Here is a 20,058-nt window from a genome sequence, read left to right as displayed (position 1 = left end):
ATACAGTATTTACAAATCCAGATCCATTGGATTTTAATGCTCAGTACAAATCTCATTTAAATCCATTGTGTGCACAGTAAAACCTATTTGTTTTTGATCTTGGGGAGATGTGGAGAAGCCTTATCAACTTATAAATGGTAAAAATGCAAGCAGTAGCTCAGGCAAGAAGCCAAATTCTGATGTGATTTGAAACCATAGGACTTACTGAAATGCAAGTCTGGATACTTGCTTTGTGATATCTAGCCAGATAATTCAGTACAATTTGGATACTGAGGGTGTGGATGCACTGGAGCACCAGGCTGAACCACTAACTCTAAACAGAGGACCAGACCCTATTTCTCCAAAGAAATGAAAGTGAGTGTGTTTGTGTTCTCTGAGAAAAGAATCACTGCAGGTACCATTTGCTCGGTGTTACCATCAGCTACCTGTTCATTTCACATAGGTACCACCTCACCCTCCCGTTAAACTGAGTCTCAGGTGAGTGGAAATGCACTCTCTGATAATAACACAGCCAGGCCAGGCCCTGGGAGCAGTGTTCTCACCCTCTCATACATTCTCGCAGCTTCTGTGGACATGACATCCTCTTTGTTGTATTCCTCATGACAGCTTGTTGTGAGCCCTGCTATTTCTCAGCAATCAAATAAGTGTTCCTGACGATGTGAGCCTCAATTGTTAGTGTCACTCATTAAAGTGTATGAAGTGTGTCACCAATTAAAAATGACATTTGTTAAGTGTTGCTAAAGCAGAGGCCTGCTTCTCATCTCAGTTTCCAGGGTAGCGCGCAGTGTCACTGAATTATCCACCCATGGAGGCAAAGTTTCATAGTTACATTTTCAGGGACTAATGAGCATTGGCCGAAGTTGGGACCGAAGTCAGGACTGAAACATCTCGTCTAATTTATCCCTGAACTTTTCGAGCCTCCGTCACATAATGGGCTTTCATTGACTGCACTTACTGGTGCCTGCACCAGGAGAACAGACATTGCATCAATCCAGGCGTCTGCAGGTGGGTCACAGACACTGACACGGGCTCAGTAAATGGGCTCCTGGAGCATTCTGTAACGGCCCAAGTGCATTGCTGTGGCTACGTGTCTCCGTTGGACGTTTGTTTCCACCTGAAGACTTAAAAGAAGTGAAATTAACCTGTGTGACTTCCTATCAGCTCCCCGAGAACAGAATGCACTGCAGTAACCGCGCAGTTTTCACAGTTATTCGGTGCAAAGAGACATGCACAGCGCGGAGAGGGAGAGATGCTCGCAGGGATTGACTCCATGGTTTGCATTATTTCTAAGGAAAACATAACAGTTAATATTTCTGATTATGATGGAAACGTTCATTCCACACATCACAAATGGCAAACCAGCTGATGGCAGTACGGTTCCCTCGGGTCTCAGGGCACCCTGCAGACACCAGAGACTTTACTCTCAGCTTCAGAGGCCTTTGCTCCCACCCTGTGGCATTTCCAGACCTGACTTGGCATTGGCCTTTGCCTTTGCTGCTCAGCCACCTTTTGCAGGGTGAGCTTTGCAGGAGAGTTGTGCAAATTGCTGTTTCCCCATGAGTGATTCTTTTGTTTCCCCCAGGGGAAGCAGGTGCAGCAGGAAGGGAGCATGGCTCAGTGGGAAAGAGGAAAGAGAAAGGCTGGAGGTCCAGCTGGGGGCAGGGAACAGAAAACAAAGAAAAAGTGCAAAGAGTAAGAGGGGTCTGGAGCCTGGAATTTAAAATTCAATTCAATGCTGCAGGAGGGACCCTCTGTCTGCAGGGGGATGGACAGAGACCTGGTGCATCTTTCCCACGTGCAGTTTTCCACGATTCACCAGCAAAAATCCACTTTCTTTGTCCTCTCGTAGCCTACCAGGCTGAAATCCCTCTGAGCTGCTCACTGCGGTGTGTGGCAAGAAAGGCACCGCCCTGCACAGAGGAAACAGTTTGACCACACTTGGATGGTAAATATAGTTCCCCCGAGCTGCTGGTGAGGCAGCTGCTAATGAACGGCTGCTCTCCCTTCCTGGCCTCCTTAATTGAGAGATCAGAGGAAATAACACCTGGCAGCAAACCCAGAGGCCAAGGAGATCTCTGCAGCACCGCACCCAGCGGCCATCGCTATCCCTCTGCCCCTGCAGGACGGAGCGAGGAAGGAAATCCCACATGCAATCCCTCGGATTGAGTGGGCCGTTGTAAATCTTGTCCCTGAATCCACTGCATCGTCCCATGATCAGGGGATTAAAACACGAGTCGCACTGCAGTTTGTCAGGCTCAGAGATGTCAATTTCCATCTAGAGGTTTCAGTCCAGGCCTGGAGAAGTGTCAGACCCGGCTCTGTGTGAACATGGCAGTACGGGCAGCGGTGTTGAACTCGTTACCAAAGCTTCACCAAAAAGCCTTAGGAACACCAGTTTGCTCAGCACATTTATTCAGAGCCTCTGCCCTCGTGTAGTAATGGTTTCCTAGGTGCAAAACCCGCACTGTGAGTGGAGCATCCTAAAAAGCACGACCTGAATGTATTACACAGAGAAAGCAAGGAAATTAATCTTTTCCCTTTTTAGCCAATGGAACAGATTTCCTAACTGCGTTGCCTCTTTCCTAATTCCGTGTCTGGAGCCTTCCCGCAATAACCAGCTCCCGAAATTGAATTTTGGGGCGAGGAATGGCAAATCTCCACAGGAGGCGCCTCCAGCCCTGAGGAAAATCCCGCCCGCCGCCATTTTGGGCTGGACGGCGGGAACAGGCGCATCGAGGGAGGCGGGACACGGGGAGCTGTCAATCAGCAGAACGGCGGCCTCTGATTCGCTTCAGCGCGACGTCATGTGGGAGGCACCTCCCGTATATAATGGCGGGAGGGGCACCGGTTAACCGCCATTTTGTCCAGTGAGGAAAAGCGGAGCGGGAGTCTCGTTGAGGGTCGAGTCGGCGGCGAATTTAGCGCGAGCTCCCTTCGCGCGCCCTCCCTCTTAACATCGGTGAGAACCTCCACCTCGGAGGGCGGGGTGGGAGAGGCGCCGGCGGTCCCGCTCCTCACGAGGGCGGACGGAAGCGGCGGGGCCCGGCGTGCGGCGAACAAAGAGCCGCCGCCATTTTGTCAAGCTGGGCCTCGGGCGGGTAGGCCGCAGTGGAGCCCGCTCAGCCGCGGCTGGAGAGGCGAGGCCGGGCGGGGGTCCCGCGGGGGGTGCGGCGCTGAGCGCTCTCCGCGCGGCTCAGACCGGAAACGGCGCCGTTTTCCCCGCGGTGCGGGCGGATCTCCGCGCTCCGGGAACAATGGAGCGCTTCTCCCGCGCAGCGCTCCCCCTGCAGGCCCGGCCTGTTCCGCAGTAGGGGGTGTAGAAGTAATCGCAAATCCCCGAAACAGCGAGCGTTCCCTCACCGAGTTAGAGGACTGACGGTTCCACCCTATCATAAAACTAATGAGCAAAACAAGTAGCTGAATGATTCCTTCCTCAACAACGCTTTATGTTAAACGTGTGATTCGCTTTTTTTATTCCCTTGTCTTAGCCATGCATCGTGACTCTTGTCCGCTGGACTGCAAGGTTTATGTGGGTAACCTTGGGAACAATGGCAACAAAACTGAACTTGAGCGAGCTTTTGGCTACTACGGACCACTGCGCAGTGTGTGGGTGGCACGGAATCCTCCTGGTTTTGCCTTTGTAGAGTTTGAAGATCCACGAGATGCAGCTGATGCTGTAAGAGAACTAGATGGAAGGTAAAACGTGCTTAATGTGTGTCGGGTTTGTCTGGCGAAAGTAAGAGGATGCAGCTCATGATAGTTTAAAATTGGAAAGTTCAGCTGCCAACATACCCATTGTGCAGTGTTTATTTGAGCAGTGATATAAGAATAGGCCTATTTAATGGTGCAAAAATAGCAGTGGGGAGGTTGATTTTACGTTTTGGAGTGAAACTTGAGTTAGATGTGACTTCAACTCTGTTAAAATTCAAGACAGTTCCTTTTTAAAGAAGCTGAACTCAGAGAGACACTTCCTGGTTCTTGCTCTGGCTGCCTGAAGAGCATGGTGAGCTTCCAGAAGTGGACAGAGTTCTTATCTGTTACCTGTAGCCTATTTTTTTACACTCTGAATACGATGTGCTTTGCTAATTATGGAGTCCCAGACCCATAAGGGTTGGAGGGAACCTCTGGTGATCCCTCAGTCCAACCCTGCCCCCAACAGGTTCTCTAGAACAGGTTGTACAGCAGAGAACCCAGGTGGGCTTTGAATATCTCCAGAAATGGGAGGCTTTGCCAAATCTGTGGGCAGCTTGTTCCAGCAGCGGGGAGGAGAACCTCCCTCACTCCAGGGGACTGATGGCCCTCTTGGCCTCAGGGCCACACTGCTGGCTCTTGTTCATCCCGTTGGCTGCGGGGTCACCACAGTCCTTCTCTGCAGAGTTTTTATTAACCCCTGTTGTCTATTCGGTCTGTTCCTTTTCCCATCTAATTTTGTAGTTTTTCTTGTTTTTTTGCAGATAGTTGTTGGTGGCAATGTAACCAATGTCAACCTCTCTTCCCAGAACCCTCTGTGGGTGTCGTGTCAGAGTTGAGCTCTCCAATGGTGAAAAACGGAGTCGGAACCGTGGCCCACCTCCCTCGTGGGGCCGGCGTCCTCGAGATGACTACCGCAGAAGGAGTCCTCCTCCTCGGCGCAGGTACCCGAGGTTGAAGTACACTTGTAGAGCTCTTGGCACTTAGCATCATAGGAGCAGGCTTTTTATAAGCATGTTGTTAACATTCATCTATTTGATCACAATTTGGAGGTGCCAAATGCTTTAAAAAAACAACAAAAAAAAGGGGGAGAGAAAATGGAGGTGAACATAAGTTGTGTTGAATGTTGGCTTTTGTCCTTAGGTCACTATGCAAGTTGGTAGTGAGCGCCCTCTGTCCTGGATTTATCCTCGTTCCTCTTAAATCTGCTCATCTTCTAGTCACATTTTCCCTTTCTTCCCCATACTTCAACTTAGGTTGTTCCTTTCCTTTATTCCATAATGGCAAAACATGACATACAGCAGCTAAGCATTTTCATGCAGATGTTTCTCCGCTTTGTTTGCACAGTTTAAATACTTAATAAGTAGGCAGCTGTTTAATAATAGATCGAGTAACAGTTGCTCTAAACTTCTAGAACCTTTACACTTTAGCATCGGTTTGAAATTAAAGCGTCGTGTGGCAGTTGTGTCACTTGAGATTTGAAACCCAGCTCTAGAATGTAGCAGCGTTTTTGGTAACTGGCACGTTCTTGGTCCCAGACTAGCTTGTCTGGTGCATAAGTCTGCAGCGTGGTTTTTGCAGGACTGAATTTACCTGTTGCAGGTGAGTGAAGTCCTCATGAGTCAGGGTTTCAAGCTTACCCTTTTGCTGTTGAAAAAAAATAACACAGTAGGAGTATTTGTTAGCTAATAGATGGTTGTACTGATGGCTTGTTTTTCATTTTTTTTATGCTTTTTGGTCCATCTATTAATAAAAATGAACCCGTTACAGAGTCACCATCATGTCTCTTCTCACCACCCTCTGAGTCTGCATTAGCCAGTCAACTAGCCCTTTCAGCGTCATGTGACCAGCGCGCCCCATTCAGCTTGGCTGGTGTCGTTTCACATGACCCAGGCATGGCCAGTCGTCAGGTTGCACCGCCCTTTGGTTCCCGAGCATGCTGTTTTCTCTCAGCCTCCTCTCCAACCTTAACCAAATCGGCAGCAGCCACCTCGACCGCCCACACATTCCCGGCCAATCAGCTCAGCTGTTTATTTACCAAATGTCTTCACAACAACTACAGCAGCAGCCTTCGGCTAACAAAAAAGCAGGAAAAATCCACAACACCCCCTTCGCCAACCAACTAAATACAACGCAACATCTGGCAAAACCTTTTCAGCAAATTCTTCTTGGCAGTCAGTCCGGCAGCCTCACCTCACCATTTCTAGCTTGTTGAAACCAAAAACTAGTAAGTTTTTCCTGCTTATACAGTTTACTGCTGGTTAAAATAAGGAGTAAGCGGCTTATAAGTAATTACTTTTCTCAATCAAAGGCTGGCTGTGCATAATTGAATGGTAACGTACCTATGTTGCTTGAGGAAACTTTTAAGGGTGATATGGAAAGTCTTACTGTAAATAACATAAAAACGAGTCTGTTTGCATGTGAGATGCCAAGCTAAATTTTTAATAAAGCTCTAACAAAACCTAGCTTTTCCTTGCAAAAAAAAAATCCTATCACCTTTAAACGGTTTTACTAACAGTTTTCAGAACTTAAAACAATTACTTTTTGGGATGAACTGGGCCGAGCTAAGGTTATTTACTTTTTTTTAAAGTAGTCTAAACACACTATGGCATTAAGAATGACAGTCACAGATATGCAGTTCTAATGTAGCACTTAATGGCGTTATCAATATTGACACTGAGCGCATTTTCACTTTTTTCCACTTGGTATCTCTTTATGTCTTGTCATGGACCTTTTTGGCTTGCATGGGTTCCAAAACATTTGGTCTGTGCTATTTTTTGGAACCACTTGTGGGACTTTGGTGTGGTGTTTTGGGCAGTGTATTTAGTTGAAATGGAAGTGTTGCATTGGACAACTCTGCTATGAAGCATTCTTAGTTATAAGTGAAATGGTGATTGGAAATGTGCTGTTCACACTGAGCTTTGTTTACTGCCTAATCTTTCCATGCCTTTTACTGGATGATGGATGCCAGTTATTCTTGGCACGTTCCCAGGGCCCAACAGTGAGTTTGACAAGTTGGGAAATGCCTCACCCCATTAATGCTGGAAGGGTTGATAAAAAGCCTCACATTCTCTTTCTGGTTCTAGATCACCACGAAGGAGAAGCTTTTCTCGCAGCCGCAGCAGGTATGTACACATCTGTTACTAAACACGGGATCCTTGGAGAGATGGAAAAAGTGAACAAACGGATTTGTGTTTGGGTTGTGTCTGTGCATACGTTCCTGGGGAAGCATTGTAGCTCAGCACACTGGAGAAGTGCATTTGCTCGAGTTTGCTCAGCCGTAGGAGATGCCACAGCTACCAGCTGAAGTGTGTTAAGAGCAGAAATAATAAGTTTTCACGTTGCAAGGCTGCCCAGAGTCTTTCATGTGCTGTGCTGCTAATCCAGGTGATAAAAGACAAACCTGTCCCGTGAGCACGCAGCTCTCACATGCTGCCATGTGTTAGGTGGTGACACAGTGGGTGTATATGTAGCCTTGGATAAGGTGTAGTACAGGATGCTGGAGTACATATTGGTGCAGTGAGTTTGCTGAGGCACTGCCTCTTGGTATCTGTGGATTTAAACTGCTGTGGAGAAAAGGATAACCTGTTGGCAGCAGCTTGGCACAAGCTGATGGTTCTCATCGCAGCCTTTGAAAGGGAAAGGTTTTCCCTGTCTGAACAGTTCAAAAACCTCAGTGTCCCAAAGGCAATCTCCTGAGGCAGCTGTGAAATCTTAACGAGCTCAACTTTGTTCCGGTGTTAGAATCATCTTGTGTTGCAATCTCTTAACAGGTCCCTCTCCAGAGACAGAAGAAGAGAGAGATCACTGTCACGGGAGAGGAACCATAAGCCTTCTCGTTCCTTCTCCAGGTCTCGCAGGTAGGCAGCTCACTGTTCTGAGCAGAGCATTAAATGGCTGCTGCTGTGTCTCATAATACTGAGATGCACTGCGGGGGGAGCAGTCTTCAGTGCCTTACCTTGGAATTAATGCTATTTTGTAATTGGAATAGTATTTCAAAACGCTCATCTGTCGTGTGCTGGGTTGGGGTGGGAGGTTTGAAGCAGAGCATGCTGCCCTTACTCAAACTAATGTGTGCTTGGTTTTCTTTTTCTTGCAGTCGCTCCAGGTCAAATGAGAGGAAATAAGACCTCGAGGAGGAGTTGTGTACAGGAAGTCATTAGATCTGAGTACAGGGGGAGTATGTACAGAACATTGTTTTGTTTTGGAATTTCATAAAGCTTGGTGCATTTTTAAAATGTTTTAGCTGTTGAACTTGCTTTGTTCCTCGTATCTTGTAACAGGTGGCAGATGTAAAGATGTGAATCTGTATATGGTTCTGAGCAGATCATATGAGTTGTAATATTAATCACTTTTTACAATGTACCCTTATACTTGCTGTTTGTGTTGAATGGTTACCAGTTTGTCTCGCATAGGTAGTGTTTCTGGTCTTGACATTGTGCAGTGTGTCTCTGCTGGGGTTCAGCTTGTGGAGGGGAGCATGCAGCAGAGATGTGCTTGTGGCAGAGCAGTGGTGTGAGCAGTGCTGGTGCAGAGGAAGGCCCGGGTGTCTGTGGAGTGGTCACGTTGAGCCAGTGAGTGTTAAAGGGAACGAGCAAGCTGTGCTTTTATCCTGAGCTCTAGTTCTGACTTCCATTACCTGGAACGGAGCTACTTCGTATTACGATAGACAATTTTTTAGCTGTAGAATCAGTTAATTTTGTACTTCATGTGACTAGAGTGCTTCTTATGTAGATGATAGCTTGACCATCTATTCCAGGACCTCTGAACAGACCAAATACACAGCAGAACTGACAGCTGGAGTGGATGTGTTGAATGTGTAATGGTACATTGTAAAAGTTGTGAATTAAACATTTCTTTACTGTACAAGAATTTTCATGTCACTTGTAAAATGTCTTTTGTGAGATCCTTGGGATTAAAGTTTTGGTTACAACTTGTTGTTCAGTATTTAACTCGAGTACCTGCTGTATACATTAGCACACAACACACACTTGAACCTGACAGTGCAACTTGGTCCCAGTGCAGAGAGCTTATGCCCAGTGTCATCTGACTAACACCTGGAACAGTGTTAAGTGCTGTTCTGGTGTAAGAGAGAGATCACAGATTTGTCAGTTTTTTGCATCCCTGATGTAGGTTGGTGATACTTGCAGTACTCATAGCGGTTTTGGAAGTGCTGATCTATAAGCTTTGTGTGAAGTCTGAAACCACAACACAGCTCAGGTGTTAACGGGAGCTCCCAAACAGCCTGGCAGCTTCTCTCCTGTATCCATCAGTTCTCACTGTGATTAAATCCATCACACCTAACTGTCCTGTGGCTTAATTTCCTGATGTGCAGCTGGGGCTGTGGTTATGGCAGCAGGTTTGGGTTCACAGCTGCCAGTGGCATTGCAGCTGCTGTGCATGGTGTCTTTGGTGTCTTTTTTTGCAGCTTAGTTTTCCTGCAGGAGTTTTGCTGAGGGATGGCAGTGCCACGAGCAGCATTACCTCCACAAAGAAGCAGGGAAGGGGTGGGTTATGCAAAAGGCATTTAGTGGTCTGAATCAGACCCGTAAGAGGGCGGGGAGCCTGAGAGCTTAAACGTCTACGTGTTAGGTTTTGCGGGGAGTTTAATTTCGGCTGTGCTGCTGCATCCCACGGTGGAAGTTGAAGCCTGAGCTGCAGTCCCTGACGCGGGTTCCCTTCTCTCCCAGGGCGGGAGGGGCTGTGCCAGCAGGAGCTGTGTGCTCTGTCCCCAGCAGAGGTCAGGGTGCTCCCGCTGCTGGGTGCCACTCTGCCCTGAAGGCAAACAGCCGCTGGTTCTGGTCGGGTTTGGTCACAAAGTGATGGCAAGATGACTCCTGCGGGGGTGTTTGTGTTAGGTGAAAGGCAGCCGAGCCTGGGATGGTGTCATGTGTTTCCTTCTTTAACTTCTGTGTGCTTCTCCCTGGGTTTGATTTTGGGGAAGGGTTGAAGCTCTTGTAGCCTGGGGGCTGAGCCTGTGCTGGCATCCTGCTTCACCTGCGGGTTTGCTGGGGGCTGAGGATGAATGACCATCGGTATTTTCCACAGCTGAGGGAAAAGAAACCTGAAGCACTGCAGACAGTGTGTGCTCTGGGGGAGCAGGCTGTGGTTTTAGCACCCGAGGGACGGCAGAACTGGAAATCTGTCAGTTTCAGGTTGCTGACTGTATTTCACTGCTCCCTTCGGTGAGGAAGTTGGACCAGGAGTGCTGATTCATACATAGGTGGAGGCGGCGGTTTCCATAGAGCGTTTCTATCTGACAGGTGGGGTTTAGATGGGAACCAGAACCGGCAACTTGCAGGGAAGGCGAGGAGGTTTTCGTGTTGACCTAATGCCAGGAACATCCCTCTCCTCTCCCCATAGATTCCTTCGAGGAGTGGTCGTGTCACCGCAGGATGTCCCAGCGTCTCAGCATCATGGGACAGACATTTCCACAGTGTCAGAACGTTTGACCAACTTCCTTCCATTTCTGCTGCCTTTAGTCAGTGTCCCCATACCCACGTTCGTACGGCGCTGCAGAAACTGCATCCTAAAAACAGAGCTGCTGCTGTGAGATCCTGCCGGGGTGGCACTGCGTGGCGGAGCTTAGCTAGGAAGAGAGAGCAGAGCTGCAGCAACGACCTCTTACACAGACAAGACAGGGAGAAGCGTGATTCTAACAGCTCAGGTTTGACCCTAGAACCCTCTGCCTTCAGATACCAAAGGCCACATCTCAGCTCTCCCTGCAGCCTTCCCTTCCCTGTGCTCCATCCTTACACCCCCAGCCCGTATGCAGTGAGCCAGGTGCAGAGCTTGCACTTTGATGTGTTGGACCTCACGGGTATCCCAGCTGCTGGGAGGGCTCCTGACTTCCTCGAAATGCTGTCTGGGAGTTTGGTTGTGAGGTTTCGCTCAGGCTGGGTCACTGGGGCACTACGGTTATGTTTTGTTGCTGGTCAAACAAACGTGGGCTGAAATAAACAGCAGATCCAGGAAGGCGTCAGTAGGCAGCGCAGTAGGAACGCCGTGTTCCCAAGTGACTCATTGGTCTGATAACTTAGAGGCTGACATAACTGCGAGTGGAACAAATCTTCACACTGACTCGACGTGATTCTGTTTGGTCCTCGAAGTGATTTTAGCCGCCCGTTTTTGGTCGCTTGCTTTTAGGGAGCAAACCCAACGCGGGAAGCGTCCATCCAGCCACACTCCGCCGCTTGCAGCGCTGTTACCCCACGCTCTACCCTGGGATTAATCCCGCGTCAACCAGACCCAGACGTTCCTCCTCTGGGGCACACGAGCACCGCTGCCAGCAGAGGAGGAGCTGCCCGGCGTGAGGCCTCGGTGAGCTGCGAGCGTGTTGTTTTGACAACAGCTTCACTGCGAGGAACTCTGCGCAGTGATTCCCCCACTGCTGGAGACGGGGCTGCAGCTCTTGTTTGGTACAAGATGTTTGCAGTCGCTGAGTTCTGACTGATCCTGACATTATTTGCTGCCACATTAAAACACAGTAGGTCACTGCAGCAGCCAGAGCTGAGTGCTGTTCTTCCTGGTGCTGGAATCGATGGGCTTTTCATGCATGACTACCATGTGCTTTCTGGGAGGAGGTTGCCACAGCTGAAGATAGGGTTCAGGAGCGGTGCCATTCTGGTGGCCAGGTTACATCCTTCTCAGGATCTCACGGCTGAGGGCTCAGCAGCTTTGGTGTCAGGAGTTCTGCACTCTGATGACTGGACACGGACTGGTGGTGTGGTTTTTGATCAGTTCTGTGGACACTGTCAGGTTTTTGTGCTTCCTGTTTCAACTCCATCTGCATTTTACACGTGGTTGTCTACAAATGTTCTTACAAGAGGACAGGAAGGGTTCTGCACAGGGTCACTGCTGGTGGGTGAAACATGGGACGCTGCTTCACTACTGACAACACCTCCAAATCAGCAGATCTCCTTCCCTGGGCTCTGTATGGATTCTCATAGAGAAACCAAAGTGAAAAAGGTTTGTATGAGCACCAGGAAGCTCTCGTCCTTCTCTGGCAGGGCTGGGCAGCGCTGCACCATGTCTTGCTGTGCCCACACTCACAGCAGCACCATTGGAGGCACAGACCAGGGGTGATCTGCTGCTGGAGGGGACTGACACGAGAAGAGGGAAGTGTAAATCAGCCTCTCCCTGCTGCCACACCACTGCTGGTGGCTCTGTAGGATATTGTGCACACAGCTCCTGCTCTGCACGGTGCTGTGCAGCAGCTGAGTGCAGTCTGCCTGCACTGAAACGTGTGACACAAGAGGAGATTGTGAGGCAGTGCTGAAGAGAACCAGCCAGGGTTTGGGGCTGGCACACGTCCTGCAGAGCTGGATTTGGGGCTCTGTGTGGGCACGGTCAGGGTGTGATGAGTGGAGCCACTCCTCCTGTGCTTCTCCTGTCTGACTGCTTTGGGTGGAGGGTGCTGTGCTGGGGCAGGGCCTGCTCTGAAGGTGAGCAACCGTAAGTCAACAGCCCTCCATAGGAACATCTTTCTGTGTGGCTATGTGGGGCAGATGGTGCTCCTGGTGGATTTCAAGCATGGCCACAGCTGATGCAGAAAGGCAGCCTCCATCAGCAGCACCTCACCTGTGTGTTGTCTGGTGGGAGGAGCCGACGTGAAGCTCCTCCTGTGTGCAGGGAAGGGCTGGATGCAGCCAGAAAGCTGTGGACGTTCTGGATTGATCCTTCCCTCTGTGAGTTGGTCTGCAAGAAGGTAGAGGAGAGGTGAAAGGGCCCAGAGCTGCACCGTGCCTGCAGAGCTGCACTTCAGCCCTCCTGGCAGCACCAGGCTCTGCTGCTGGTGGCAGCCCCGTCCTTGGAGTCCACCCCATCTAACGGGAACTTGGCACCCTGAGAGCAGCCAGTAAATAACCACGCAGACGCGCGTGAGCTCTGCAGCCAGGTACTCCCTGCAGCCCCGAGGAACAATGAGCCCCTTTGCTGCCATCTGAAAAAAGAAAAACAACACAACACAAAGCTCCCAAGCTGCTCATGGAAAGTCAGTGAAGCAATTACGTTAATGACTATGAATGGGGCTAAAAACAATCTCGGATGAAAATGAGTGAGGGGCTGAATGAAGTGAACAATTCATAGCTCGGTTCCAGGAATATTTCCAGTATGCAAAGCCTTGTTTTAGGGACTGGCTCATCCCCCATTTGTGCTCTCTGGGACTCTATTTCCACTCTGCTGGGTCCGGTGTCTCATCAAAATGCCTTCATAAATGGAGCAAACAAGGGCTGTATATGGCAGGGAAACAGTCAATTAACACGATCCAAGTTCTTTTAGGGGCAGAGTTAATCAAGCATTCAGCGTTTTGTCATTCTTGTCTTTCTTTCCTGGGAAAATCCTATTAGTTATAAAATCACTTAATTGGGCACTTCAAAGAGCTGATGGGAAAACAGCCTTCGTCGGGATATAAACGCCATTCAGCCGAACACTGGGCTCATTTAGACTTCTGCTGGAGCGTGAGCACTTCATTAAGAGCCTTCACGTTCCCCCCACCCCCCCTTCCTTGAAAGAAAAAAGCTTGTTAGCAGAGATAACAAAACCCCCAAATCCTGGAGATCTGAATCTTGCTGAGGAGGGTTTTTTGTGCCTGGATATTCACGGCATTGTTTCGTGGCTTGGTCCCCAGCGGAGCATCTTGTACCTATCCCAAGTGAATGTGGCACTGTGCTTCTCAGAGCTGGGCTGCTTCACACCTGCTCGGGGTGTTCCTGTGGGTGAGGGGTGTTGAGGAGGGGATGATTTGTGCCCCGTGGGGGATGGGCTCAGCCCCAGCTGCTCCTTGGGGTGCTGTGCTTCGCCGGACTGCACGGCCACGTGCTCTGTGTCACAGATCTGGCACAGGGCTGAAGGTCTCTGGGGCACAAAGGGCTCTGCACTGGGAGCACTGGTCAAAGGGGCTTTGTATTGAGACATGGAAAAGCTGCCAAAGAAACGGCGCGGTGATGTCGGCTCCCTCATTATCAGGTTGGGCAGAAATGGAGGCTTTTGTGGCACCCAAGTTCCTCATGCCTCGAAGAGCAGCACAGCGTGGCACTGCCACCATCATCCCAATGGCACCAAGGGGCCCATCTGCCTGAGCCCTTCTGCTTCATCCCTCTGCACGGATCCATCCAACAGGAACACTGCATCTCCCAACGGTCCGTGTCTCCTTACACCTTCCAGCACCACCAGACCCCCGAAGCAGCCTGCCTGCTGCTGCTGGGGAGGGCTGGGCGAGGAGCTCTGCTCAGTCCCTGCTGTCCCTGCTGGGTTCTGCCTGGGAGAACACCTCCATGCCGTCACACAGTGGTCCACTGATGAGAAAACTCCCCCACGTGAGTACATTTCAAAGCACGGACTGCACTTCAGCAACCCAACCCACCAAGAGTTCTCCTGGCACATGCTCCTCGTGGGCTCAGGACGTGCGGCTCCATGATGCTGATGTGCCCAAAGCTCCATCCAACCCCCAGCATCGGGGTGCTGCTCACCGTGTCCCTGGCAAGGACGAAACTCAGTGTCAGAAGAGCTGTGCCTGGGCATGCTCCTCCAGCACTGCTGAGCACGGCTGACTCACAGCTCCCTGCCTGCTGTGAATAATCAGTTTGCATACGTGTCTGAGGCGGCTTCCTCTGCCCTCAGCGTCTGCTGGGACCTACCTGGGGAGAGGAAACACTCCCAAAGGATTTTCCCAGCCCTGATAGCAACATCCTGTCTGTTTTAAGTGCCTCAGAAGAAGGGTACTTTGAAGTTAGGAAATTTGCATTCATTTACTATATCGCTTTTGCCATCAGCCCTTAGGATCTATTTTCCAAGCAAATTGCAAGGAAGGATTCTCCCACAGTGACACCGTGGGGGTTTGGGACAGATCTTGCAGTGGGTGAGGATGGGACGGGGGCTGCACCTGGAGGGGGAGAAGGAAATGCTGTCCCCAGCACCACTCCTGGTCCCCAGGCCGACCTCTTCCTACCACACACTGTTGGGACTGAACATCGTGAGTCACCTTTGGGCTTTTCCTCAGTTCCTGTACCACCTTCTGCATTAATCACGCTTTTTTTTTTCCCCTTTTTGCTGATGATGTCACTGCAGACTTCACCACACACCGCCTGACCCCGACCCTGTCGCCATTCCTCTCTCCACTTCCCATTTCCACTGCGTGTTGGTTCTACACCAGTGTCTCAACCCCATCCCATCCCATCTTATCCCAATCCCCAGCCCAACCCAACCCTATCCTATCCCATCCCCAACCCAACCCCAACCCCATCCCATCCTATCTCATCCCCATCCCCATCCCAACCCAACCCTATCCCATCCCAAACCCATCCCAACCCCATCTCAACCCCAACCCAACCCTATTTCATCTCATCCCCAACCCCATCCCATCCCCAACTCAACCCCAACCCAACCCCAACCCCATCCCATCCCATCTCATCCCCATCCCCAGCCCAACCCAACCCTATCCCATCCCAACCCCATCTCAACCCCAACCCAACCCTATTTCATCTCATCCCCAACCCCATCCCATCCCCAACTCAACGCCATCCCATCCCCATCCCCAACTCAACCTAACCCCATCCCCATCCCAACCCCACAGACACCACACTGGATGCCCACCTCGTGCTGGCTCACCCTGGGATGTGTCCCTCCAAACGAAGCTGTGGGGACTCACAGCACTCAGCCATCTCACATCACTCCTCTCCGTTGCTGCCCCACTGCAGCATTGCTCACTCTCTCACATCAGCAGTCGCTGGAGATCACTGTGCATTGCACTCCTCTGCTTCAAACAGCTCTGACAGCCTCGTTCTCTCTTTGATATTTCAGGGGGGTTTATTAAAAAGAGCCTCGCTTCAGCAGTGAGCATCCAATTCTCCCTTGGAGGACCTCACCAGCAGCAGCAGCAGCAGCAACAACCAGAGGCTGCGGTGCTGAGTGCACCTCCATCACATGCAGAGGGAGCAGCAAGCTGCAGGTACGTGACACTGCTGCACAGCACCGCGCAGGGCCGGGAGCTGCTCCTGGTTGCATCCTTCCCATGGGAATGGGATAGCAAAGCAGGAGAGCTGCAGCAGCCCACGAGGGGGGAGGGGGGGGTGCGGGGAGCAGCCGTGCCCATCACCCCCCGCAGATCCGGCAGCGCTCAGCTCCAGCCCCCGCGTGGCCGGGATGGGTTTTGTGCGCTATTAAATCGGGATGATTTCGCATCCCCAAAATGCTCCAAGGGCCCTCTCCTCCCCGTCCCACAGTGCCCATCCGGAGGGACCCAACCCCACAGCAGCCGCCTCGGCCCGGCCCAGTGCTGCAGGAGGTGCTGGAAAACACTGCTGCGTGGCACGGCTGCTGCAGCCAGACATGTCCCAACATATCCCTGCCTGCTGGGGCCGGGGGGGGGGGGCTGCTGGTCCAGCCTGGAAACAGAAGCACAGGGGCTGTGCACACCGAGGGTCCTGCTGAGCCCCCCCCGGCTGCAGAGGTGCCCTCCACCGCCCTGCACGAGCGCCTGAACCCTCCTTAGTGCATCTCCTGCAATCGTGCTGCCGTCTCCTTGCCCCCCCCCGCCCCCCCCAGCTCTGTGTTCGCACCCCCCGCTGCCCACATCACCGTGTCCGTTGTTTGCACCGCGCTGAGCGCTGCTGCAGCATCCGAGCCCTGCACCGCACGGAGCTGAGCGCGGTGCTGCGGGGCGGTGCGGGGCCGAGCACCGCGTGCTGGTACCCCGTGGGCGCTGCCCTGCGCTCGGACCTTTCCCCACTGAGGGCCGGGGGGGGGGGGGATGGGAGGGGGGGGGACTCGCAGCGGGGGGGCCACGCGTCCCTGCGGCCGTGCCCAGGTCGCTGCGTGCTGGACATGCACGGGCTTGTTCCTGCTGCTCGCCGGGCTCAGGGCAGCGGGTGCTCCCCGGCCCCGCTCACTGCGTCACGGCGCCCGCATCCCTGAGTATGGGGGGGGGGGGGGGGGATATGGAGGGGGGGCTCCCGCATCGCGCTGGAGGCGATACCCCGGATTCCACGCGGGGATCTGCGCAACCCCACTGGGGGGCGGGAGGGAGGGGTCCCCACGGCGGGGGACGGGGAACGCCGAGTCCCCTCCGCTAACGGATGTGTATGAGGGCGGGGCGGGGGGGGGGGGGGAAATCCCGTGAGGCCCCTCCCCTGCTCCTAGAAAAGGGAAGGCGGCCGGGCGCTGCTCGGAGTGGCGCGGAGCGGTGCGGGTGAGTGCGGAGCGGGGACCGACACGGAGCGGAGGAAAGCGGCAGTACCGCAGCCGGGGGGGGTCGTGTCGTGTCGTGTCGTGTCGTGTCGATAGGAGGGTTGTCCCCACTGCGGTGCCCCGTCGGGCTCTGGGGGCTGCGGGGCGCCGTTCGGAGCCCCCACCCCTCGGGGCCCCCCCGTCCTCGGGCTCCGCGCAGCGCGGTCCCTCCGGGAGCGGCAGCACCGCAGGTGATGCGGTGCGGTGTACCCCCCCTTCCCCCCCCCCCCCATTACCTGCCGCGGCTGCCGGGACGTGCTGGGACTCGCCTGGCGGTGAGGTCACACTGCTGATAGGAAGCGGTTATTTTTACGCGTGGTGTGGGCGATCCGTCCCTGGAGTGGGGGGGGGACGGGGACGGGAGCGGTCACTGCCGACGGTGAAGCGATGGGGAGGGGGGGAGCCCCGTGCTGAGGTTTGGGGGGGGGGAGGTGTGCTCACCTGTCGTGATTGCGGCTTTGCGAGCGCTGCCACGCAGGGATATATGTATTTTTTTTCTTCCCTTGAATGCGTTTCTGATGGGATTCGGTGATCCCTGCAGCTCGAGGGGGGGTTGAGCTCCACAAGCACCCGATCCCGGAGCAGCTCACCCAGCGGGGGCTGCGGGGGTCCCTCTGCCCCTGGGGGCTCCGCTCGGGAGGAACTGTTGGCTTTGATTTGAAAGAAAACAGCCTCGCTCTCTCTCCCCGGTTACACAATCCGTCCCGGTCCCCATTGCTTCACCTGCTGCCCTCACTCGTGCTCTGACCTACACCCCACCCCATTCTCACCCCCAAAATGCACGACCCCAGCGGTGCTGGCAGGTCCTGCTCTGCGTGCAGCTCTGCCCCACTCACATCCCCCCCCCCCGTCCCTGTCCCCGCAGCCACCATGCCGCTGTCACAGAGCAGGGCCAGGCCGACACCGTGCAGCACCAAAGTGTGCAGGAACCTCTTCGGCCCCGTAGACCACGAGCAGATCCACAACGACTTTAAGGAGCAGTTGAGGCAGCAGCTGGAAGAAGCTCAGCAGCGCTGGAACTTCAACTTCGAGACGGAGACGCCCCTGGAAGGGCACTTCAAGTGGGAGAGGGTCCTGCTGGCCCAGCAGCCGTCCCGGGGGGGCCTCAGCCTGGCCGAGGCCACCAGCGGCGGTGACAACAGGAGCTCGGTGCCCCACAGGGTCCCCCCCGAGGATGGTGTGGGTGGGGTTCGCCATGGGGCGTCCCAGCAGAGCTCAGAGCTCCCCAGGGTCGGTTCTCCACAGCACTTGAAACGCGGGCAGAGCACTATTAAAGGTGAGCGCTGCTGAGGGTGCGGTGTCCTGAAAGGGGTTGGGTTGCGTGGGGTGGCTCGGGGCCAGCTGAGGGCTGGGCAGTTTGGATGTCCCGTAGGTGAAAATGCCCCAGAACAGTTCATCAACTTCAGTTCCTGTGGCTGGAGCACGTCCTTGGGCTCAGGGGTGGAGATGTGGTGGGACCGAGTGATGCCCCATAAGCTCGGGGCTTTGGGGGTGTGAGCACACCTGGCTGGGGTTGGGGTGCTGCCCTCTCCTGCTGCTCCTCACGACCCAATTTCCCTTCCAGACTTCTACAGCTCCAAGAGAAGAGCTGTCCACGACAAGCCCAAGCTGTGACCGCTGCGTGGGGACGGATGCTGACGTGCCCTGGGGGCAGTGTGGCTCCTTCCCTGCCCTGAGCTGTGTAAGCTGTCTGTGCGAAGCGATGCTGAGTCTGTAGTTCCCTATTTATGAGTCCCTGTGGGGTCCCGAGGGCCCCACGCTGTGTGCAATGGATGGGAGGAGCCCACGTTGAAGGCCATGGAAGGGACTGAGGAGGACTGGGATGGGTGAGCACCCTCTGCCCCGCGTTGGTGTGGCCCAGCACCGTCCTGCTGGCACTGCCTGCCCCTGGAGGACGCTGTGTCCCAGCAGCCCCAGATCCCTCAGAGCCTCTCTGGTGTGGGTCACTGTTGGGTGTGAGCTGCTCCCGGTGACTCAATGGCACTATATATGGGCAGCAGTGGTGACAGATGTACTGGAGGTGTCCCATGGGGCCGGTGCTCTGCTGACTCACGGCTGGCACTGCTGCGAGCATGGTTTGGCTTGCTGTGCCTCATTCCTGGATGGAGAGCTGCTGCTTGGCACTGCCAGGCTGCTCCAGGGGCAGAGCGATGCTCACAGCTGGACTATTCCTACTTTGGAGCTGTGGTGGAGGACCCTGGTGTGGCTCTGCAGGACCCCTGGGCTCTGCCTGTTGTCTCTGCCACGCAGGGATGCCCCGTAGGACGCAGCCCTGCTCTCGGGGCTCTCAGTGCTGTTGGGTCTCAGCACTTTCTCTGGGTTCCCCTCCTGTCCCTCTGCTCTGGGACTCGAAGTGGTGCAGGGGTGGTCCCGGGTGGAGATGGGAGCTGCTCCCAGCTCACACCGTGATGCACTTTGCTGTCAGGGACGCTGGCAGAGTTCCCAGCACTCGATGTTTATTTATGAAAACGCTGCGGAGGTTTTCTTGGAAGGGGAAATACCTGTTTGTCTGCGAGTGTGACTGAATAAACACTTGTCTCATGTAAGGGAATGGGTGGCCGTTAATGGGAATAACTGCTGGGGGGGTGGGATGCTGTGTGTGGGGTGGGGGCTGCTGTAGGGGTGCAGCACCCACGGAGCTGTGATTTCTGTGGGGTCGGGGCTGTGACAGATGATGGCTCGGGGCTTTGGGATGTCCAGCTGTAGGACGGAGCCTTTTGAATGTCTGCTGTTCGTGAGGATGGGGTGGGTGTTCTGCAGTGCTGTGACGCTGCTGCAGTGGGTCTGGGTGGGTTGGGGTCTGGGGCTGAGCCCTCCGTGGTGCTGCAAACAGGAAACGTGCACGTAGCGGCAGTTGGGTGCAACCCCGTAAGCGGAAGGCTGCCTTGAGTAAGAGAGAATGAGTGTGGGGCCGGGAGGTGCACGGCAGCAAAGTGCTCCGTGTGGGGCTGACATTCCCCCCCCGCCCCGAGCTCTGGGGAGCCCCACAGTGCAGCTGGGCAGCAGCACCCCAAAACTAAGGGCACACGGAGAAGGTAAGCCTCGCTCCGGGGGTGGTTTGTGCATCGTGGGGGGAAGAAGGGTTTGTTGTTTTTTTTTATGGCTGGGGACGCGGGGCTCAGGCCGGGCCCTGTGCCCATGGGG

General features: G+C 53.7%; 2 protein-coding genes across 2 annotated transcripts; both read left to right on the top strand.

Moving 5' to 3' along the window:
• Nucleotides 1-2,860: 2,860 nt before the first annotated feature.
• SRSF3 (serine and arginine rich splicing factor 3) lies at nucleotides 2,861-8,055 on the top strand. Its single transcript, XM_065740439.1, has 6 exons — nucleotides 2,861-2,959; nucleotides 3,489-3,696; nucleotides 4,500-4,634; nucleotides 6,777-6,815; nucleotides 7,464-7,550; nucleotides 7,790-8,055. The coding sequence occupies exons 2-6, from the start codon at nucleotides 3,491-3,493 to the stop codon at nucleotides 7,815-7,817; spliced, it is 495 nt and encodes a 164-aa protein (XP_065596511.1). The 5' UTR covers nucleotides 2,861-2,959; nucleotides 3,489-3,490; the 3' UTR covers nucleotides 7,818-8,055.
• A 9,720-nt stretch (nucleotides 8,056-17,775) lies between these two features.
• Nucleotides 17,776-18,561, top strand: CDKN1A (cyclin dependent kinase inhibitor 1A). The gene is made up of 2 exons (XM_065740220.1): nucleotides 17,776-18,190; nucleotides 18,479-18,561. Exons 1-2 carry the CDS (start codon nucleotides 17,785-17,787, stop codon nucleotides 18,526-18,528), a joined length of 456 nt encoding a protein of 151 aa, XP_065596292.1. The 5' UTR covers nucleotides 17,776-17,784; the 3' UTR covers nucleotides 18,529-18,561.
• The last annotated feature ends 1,497 nt before the right edge of the window (nucleotides 18,562-20,058 follow it).

This window comes from Cyrtonyx montezumae, unplaced genomic scaffold, assembly GCF_038088225.1.
Source record: "Cyrtonyx montezumae isolate F1298 unplaced genomic scaffold, pur_monq_1.0 scaffold_26, whole genome shotgun sequence".
NCBI lineage: Eukaryota > Metazoa > Chordata > Aves > Galliformes > Odontophoridae > Cyrtonyx > Cyrtonyx montezumae.
Note: the sequence above shows the minus strand (reverse complement) of the source record. Positions and strands in the feature narration are given on the sequence as shown.